The sequence below is a fragment of the Myotis davidii genome, unplaced genomic scaffold (assembly GCF_000327345.1).
Source record: "Myotis davidii unplaced genomic scaffold, ASM32734v1 scaffold299, whole genome shotgun sequence".
NCBI lineage: Eukaryota > Metazoa > Chordata > Mammalia > Chiroptera > Vespertilionidae > Myotis > Myotis davidii.
Genome location: NW_006293088.1, coordinates 2,453,045 through 2,460,130, shown reverse-complemented (window position 1 = coordinate 2,460,130; position 7,086 = coordinate 2,453,045). Strand labels below are relative to the sequence as shown.

The 7,086-nt window shown below is 46.4% G+C and overlaps 1 protein-coding gene across 4 annotated transcripts in view; it reads left to right on the top strand.

The window, feature by feature from the left end:
- Nucleotides 1-7,086, top strand: part of SZRD1 (SUZ RNA binding domain containing 1) — a 26,701-nt gene that overhangs the window by 15,654 nt on the left and 3,961 nt on the right. The window contains exons 2-3 of one of the 4 annotated variants that reach the window (XM_006766676.2): nt 6,180-6,229; nt 6,321-6,323. The exons of 2 other annotated variants lie outside the window; for them this stretch is intronic. In XM_006766676.2, coding sequence (XP_006766739.1) covers nt 6,180-6,229; nt 6,321-6,323 — 53 coding nt within the window. The remainder of the gene's footprint in view (nt 1-6,179; nt 6,230-6,320; nt 6,324-7,086) is intronic. One more of the 4 variants, XM_006766677.2, reaches the window with a different exon arrangement.

Here is a 7,086-nt window from a genome sequence, read left to right as displayed (position 1 = left end):
GAGAGAAAGATAGAAACATCAATGATGAGAGAGAATCACTGATTGGCTGCCTCCTGCACATCCCACACTGGGGATCCAGCCCGCAACCCAGGCATATGCCCTGACTGGGAATCGAACCGTGACCTCCTGATTCATAGGTCAGCGTTCAACCACTGAACCACACCAGCCAGACGAGACCTATCTGATAGTTTTAGACCAAATCCCATCCAGATGCGTGGTGTGGGAGACATAGGTGCTTTGCTGGGGAGACCGCTCTCCCAGGAGACCCTGTCACAAGCAACCCTGTAGCCAAGGGAATGGGTGCTGATGTCCTGTCCGAGAATTAAAGCAATTAGGACCAGCATGGGCACTGCCTGCTATGGTGGAGTTCAGGGCCAAGCTGTGTTGGAAGTTATTTCTGTCTTCTATTGCTTCACAGGATCTTCTTTTTTTAAGTATGTTTTTATTAATTTCGGAGAGGAAGGGAGAAAGAGAAAGATAGAGACATCAATGATGAGAGAGAATCATTGATCGGCTGCCTCCTGCACGCCCTTCACTGGAGATTGAGCCCACAACCCAGGCATGACCAGGAATCGAACCATGACCTCCTGGTTCATGGGTCGTCACTCAACCACTGGGCAACACCGGCCAGGCTACTTTTTTCTGAAATGATGGCATTGTGTTCATCAGGACCTGTCAGGCTCTGGCTCTGAGAATCAGCCTTGTTCTACTCTCAGGGCTCATGTTTCTTCTGCAGAACCCCTATTTGTAGATGTGTGCATCCCAATTTGGGGGAGCTGGACAAGGCCATATGAGCCTGTGGGACATAGTGGTTCACAGAGCGCAAGATGATTCCCTATTCCTTGAGTTTGAGAGAAAAATCAGAAAATGTCATCTTCTGAATTGCAAACTGACAAAGGCAAATTATCTGAGAAAAGCTACATAGTAACTATTGCTGATTAAAAGGGGTTATTTTCTAACTCAGCTGGTGCCTCTTAGACTTCCATTCACTACAAGATGACTTGGATTCTTAGGGGTCTGTTAGCTGCATTGGTGACCAGAGGATTCTGGGTATCAGAGAGGGTGCGATGGTGGAGTAGGACCTTACTCCTTTGGCACCGTGGAGGAGGCCCTTGCGGAGCCGGCAGCCGCAGGTCAGGCACCCACTCCCGCCGCCATAGTGTAACAGGTGCAGATTTAGGTTCGTTCACTGTCTGTTGTGAGTTTGGCTAGTTTGAATCAGACCCCAGGGCTTCATCACCCCTGGGTGAACTGATAAAATCTGTTTCTTGAACACTCAGGTCTGGACAGGACATCTGTGATGGTGCTGTACTTGCTGTACGTTGTACTTTGCCTGTTTATTTCTCTTCTCTCCTTACCTTTTTTCTTTCTCCATCCATCTCTTGCTATTACAGGAGTGACCCTGTCATTGTAATCTGCCTGCCCTTGCAGATACATTCCTATTCTCTGTCTCCTTTGTTCCTCTTGAAGATGTGGCTATGTTACAAATTAGGCTGTTTGAGGAGTCCCCAACCTTGCTTTTCCCCTCTTATGCTTCCATCCCCTAACTTTTGCCAGAGGCTCACACAAGCATCATCACTGCAAGGTTAAGGTCAGCAGCAGGCAGTGAAACTGTGCTTTTTCCTCAGGTGAGTTGAATTTGCAGATATTGACATCTGATATCATTCACCTTTCGGCTGTGGCCTCTCCTTTCCTCCCGCAGGGTACTTCATGATATCCTGCCTCCTCTCTTTCCTCTGGTTTCGCTTTTTCTCTCAGATCAAGAAGTAGACCTTTCATTTTTGTAGAGGGGTAGCCCCACAGGGCAAGTGATACTTGTGTTTGATAACAGATCTTTTGTTAGGGGTTTTGACCCAAGGAAAGGAGGCCACCCACTTACCAAAGCACAGAGCACTCCTTCGCTTCTGCAGTGTGCTCAGTGCTACTTGGCAAAAAACAGAGTCTTCCCAGGGGAAGCCATAGGAAATCTGACTTTTTTAGCACCTTGCCTCTGATGTGCTTATGCCCTGACACTTGCCTTGTGCCGTGTGACCCTCAGAGCAGAGTCAAAGAGTAATGCACTAGCCATGGAGGTTCAGCTTCTAACACAGGAGGAGCCTTGACCTTGGGCTGGGGCTCTGTGCATCCTTGTAAAAGGAGAAGGTGCCCTTCCGTAGTACGATTCCTTGTTGGGGCCCACTTCTAGATGCTTCCTCACAAAACATTGAGGACTCTTTAATCCCATCGGACTGTTTGCATCTGGAGAAGATGGATATTCTCCTTGTAGTGCACACTGTAGAGTTTCCATTCGATCCAGCTCTTCAGAGAACAAGGCCGAGAGCAGATTAATTGCCAGTCCTTATCCAAGTAGAGAATGGACTGACTCATGATACCTGGATAGACTCCAGAGCGAGATGCAGTGCCCTCTCCCGCTGCTGGCAGAACACTCCCTCTCCTGCTTGGACGGCTCTGAGCTCACTGGTATCCAGTGACCATCTGGAGATGGCAGGATCAGCTTTCCACCAGAGCTGCCGGTTTATATGCCACTCTAATCTGATGGAAGAATTCCTCAGCTCTGATAACCTGTCCTGTCTGATGGGTTGGAGTTTGATGGGAGTGTTAGTTATCAGAGTGCCAGGGGCAGTGTGGAATTCAGGGGAGAGGAGGGAGTGAGGATCAGTGGCTTTACCAGCATTTCCATGGATTTGAGCAATTGTGAGCAGCATCGGGTAGGGCTCCAGAAGCTTTAGTTCTAGGGCTGCCTCTTCGGTGCCTCATCTGTGACCTTGGATAAGTTCCTTGACTTCTCTGAGCCACATCACCCTCATCTGACAAACATAAAAGCTACTTTGTCTATCACACAGGGTTGGTGTGAGCAGAAAATGAGTGGGAAAGTGTATGATAACCATAAAGCATCATATTGACGTAGGCATTATTTTTATTTATTTTTTTAAATATATTTTTATTGATTTCAGAGAAGAAGGGAGAGGGAGAGAGCGATAGAAACATCAGTGTTGAGAGAGAATCATTGATTGGCTGCTTCCTGCATGCCCCACACTGGGAATCGTGCCCGCAACCCAGGCATGTGCCCTTGACTGGAATCGAACCTGGGACCCTTCAGTCTGCAGGCCGACGCTCTATCCACCAAGCCAAACCAGCTAGGGCGTAGGCATTATTTTTAAAGCCAGTAGTTTTATATTACATGCCAAGGATGCTGGTCATGTTCTAGTTTGGGGACAGAGGCACATTTACTTAGACACGGCCCATCTGCCCTCTTAAAGGGCTTTTCTGCACTCGGGCTTCATTTCCTGGGCAGATTCCCTATTTTCCCTAGGACCTTAGAGAGGAAAGGTGGTTGAGGCCCCTCAAATTGAGCTAAGGTAATGTGTATTTTACCACAGTTAAAAAAAAAATCAGCTAATGTATTGGGCCCATTTGCCTATATGTCTTATTTGGCCCTCACAGTGATATGAAAGCAAGAGTTCATGTAGCAAAGTTTAAAAATGTATAGCTTTCCCTTAAAATCTTGATAGGTTTCTCCTAAAATAGCAGAGCAAGTGCTCTTCGGTGCCTTTGTAGCTAGCCCCTTCACTTCCCCAACGTGCTCCCTACGTACGGAGTTCGGTTACTGGCCTGTGGAGGCATTTAGTGTAAACCCTGTTAAAGGCATCTAAGGGCACCCTCACATGGTAAACTTTGCATTTCTGTGGAGGAACTTGAATAGGCAGTGTCATTTTTAGACTGGAGCAAAGTGATACATTGTGAAACTTTAAAACCATAAGTTATTTGTGGTAAGCCTTGAAAAGCCCTTAAAAGGTAATGGACATTAGACTAAGGTAAGACAACATTTACTTAGGCAGTATCACTGGTATTAATTTTGAAAAAAACTTAGGAGAATTATAGTTCTGACAAACTGCTTTGGCATAGATTATCTCTGAGTGTCTGTCAGTTCACAGAAAACTTCCAGGTCATTCCCTGACTCTAGGTGCCCCTTTTTCATTCTTGTCAGTAAACAGTCACAAGTTTGAGTGAGAGGTTTTCCATTCTAGAGGTTTCCTAGTCAGAGGGTTCATGGTACCTACCCTCAGAATATAGTCTGCTGTGCTTGCCTAAATATATTTTGGGTCTTTCATAAAACAAAATATTTTAAACAACTTAACACCAATCAAAATGAGTATCATTGTCAGACTGGATTTAAGTGTAGGTTCATGTTGTTCATAGGAGACAAAAATAAGGACATTGGAAAGATGAAAACTAAAAGAGAAACATATATTTCAGGGGAATACTAAACAAAAGAAAATGGGCACAGCTTTATTAATACTAAACAATAGATTTATTTTTAGAGAGAGAAACATTGATTTCTTGTTCCCCTTACTTATGCATTCATTGGTTGATTCTTGTATGTGCCCTGACTGGGGATCGAGCCTGCAACATTGGTGTTTCGATCGGGTCAATGAGCTACCCAGGTTAGGCCTAAACAATAGATTTTAAGGCAAAAAATGATCACTTCATAATAATAAACTGTTTAATTTACTGGAAAGAATAATTCCTGGTCCTTCACATAGTCAGTAGTTCAAACAAATTAGTAAGAATTTAGAAGATTTGAGCCATACACTTAACCAGCTTGAACTGCACCTATAACTGCAGAATACAGTCATTCTCAGGACATGTAGAGCATATGGGCCATTCACTGGGCCCTGAGGGGATCTCAGGAAATTTCAAAGACTTTGCACTAAGGCAGTGATTCTTAACATTTTGCAAGTAATATAGTCCTTTGAAAATCCCATGTATCTTATAAGTTAGGGTTTCTGAACTTCAGCACTACTGACATTTGGGACCAGATAATTCTTTGCTGTGGGGGCTGTTCTATTATAGGATTTTCACAGCATCCCTAGCCTGTATCCACGAGTTGCCGGAAGTACCTCCCTTCCAGTAGTGACAACCCAAAATGTCTCCAGACTTTGCCAAACTTGCAAGGTTGGTGGGCACTATCAGCCTTGGTGGAGAATTGCTGTTACAGACCTTCTCTCCAGAGAAATACATAATTTTGCATACAATTCCTTCCCTCTCCAGCATCTAGATCAGTGGTTCTCAACCTTGGCTGCATTAGAATCACCTGGGAATCTTTTTAAAATCCTGATTTCTGGGCCTCATCCTCCGGAAATTCTGTTTCGTTGTTACTACTGTTGTGGCCCCACCCCATAACAAAGAAACAGAATTTCCGGAGGATGAGGCCCAGAAATCAGGATTTTTAAAAGATTCCCAGGTGATTCTAATGTGCAGCCAAGGTTGAGAACCACTGCTCTAGATGGTCTTGCTCTCACTGAAGATAGGTTAGTTGGGACGTTTTGTAAGAAAAAGCAGCGGGTCAACAAGGAGCCTGGACGTCTGGTCTTGCTCGTTCCACAGCTTCCAGTGTGTGTGGCTTCATGGAGTTCCTGGTGCTGAGGGTCTGAGGCTTGTGACTGCCATGGAGTTCCACTTCTGTTTTGGTCTAGGCCTTTCCTAGGTGCTAATTACAGACAATTCATATCCGTGACAGTGAAAAAAAATAAAATAAAATGTGATACATGAAGGAATGAAAAAGGGAGACCTTATCTCTGAGGAGCAAGCAATTTAACTATATGGGACCACAGACCTTACAAAGGAGAGGTGGACAGCCAAGCTGGGTTTTGCAGGATAAAAAGGAGTTTGCAAGGAGGAGGACATTGCAGGCAGGTGGACCAGCACCCTAGGTTCTGGGGGTTAGTAAGAGCTCAGTGTTGCTGTGGTGTAAAAAAGAAAAGATAAAGAAAGGTCTGGGTGAGGTGTGCTTAGGAGCTTGGACTTGATCGGTCAAGTAGTGAGGTATTTTAAGTGGGGAAGTGACACAAGCAGACGTGTTTGGAAAGGTGGTTTGAGTGGCTCTGAAGGTCAGCTGGGAGGCCAGGAGGCTCGTGGAAGGCCATGCAAAGAACCCAGCTGAGTAATGAGGCCTAGAACTCTCACTGCGGCTGTGGGAACGGAGGGAGATGAACCCGTAAGGAGTCAGGTCCCCAGACCCCAGAGTTTAGTAAAGGGAGCTCCACATCCATTATTTCGAAGGACACAGTCATGTCCCTGGCCAGAGAGGACACTGCCCTTAGCTCTGAAAATAAAGGCGTAAGTTTTTATTTGAGAGAGATTTTTTTCCACTTTTTATATACATTTTTTTCCTCTAGGAAATAGACAGACGGTTGGAAAAAAAACTGAAGATCACACAAAAGGAGAGGTAAGGCTACTGTCTGGTCTGAGGACTCATGCTCTCTGCCTTCTGAGAGCTGGGCAGTCAGTGGTGGTCTCCAGCTGGCTCTTAGGGTTAGCAGGTCAGGCTCTTGGGCAGTGAATCCTTCCCTCAAGCATGTGGTGGCTTGAGGTTTGGGAGTGAGGCTGGAGTTTCCTACCCCAGTGCGCACCCTGTGTGAAGTGGTTTGATGAAAGTGGGGAGGTGACAAGTCAGAAGACTTGGGTTTAGGCCTGGCTCTGCTCCCCATTGCTCTGATGTTTGGGACAATCCCCCCCACCTCCAGTCTGGACATCAGTTTCTTTCTCTCTACCATGAGGTTGGACAGGTGATTTCTCTGGGCCTTCTGTGACTTGGTGGCTTAGGGCGTTATGGGGTATCCTGGAAGAAAAGATTCTCAGAACTTCTTAGACCTTGAGGGGTAGCTTCATCCCCCAGCTTCAAAGCAAAGGCAGTGCGTTTCCACAGCAGGTGGAAGGTGACTTCAGCAGTCCGTCTTTGGGCGCAGGTAACCTGCCAGCTTCCCACAGGGGCAAGGGAAGGAAGGAGGAAGAGAGGGCCTCTCTGGACTTGCCCAATGGGCTGCACAGATATTCCCCACCTGCCTGCCCAACAGCTTTCCTGGTTCCCTTCCTCTTAGATCAGATTGCTGGCTCCTTGTCTGTCCGCTCATCTCAGCACCTACACTAACCCCTGGTGACAGTCCCCTTGCCACGCCATTCCTGTCCTGCCCAGAACTTACTGTAGTTCCCCTGACAGCAGCTGGGCTCCCCCAGTGCCTACCCCTCCTGACAATCAAGAGTCTACTGACAGCCCCCTGTGGGCTGTCCGGTTCTGAAGAGAAG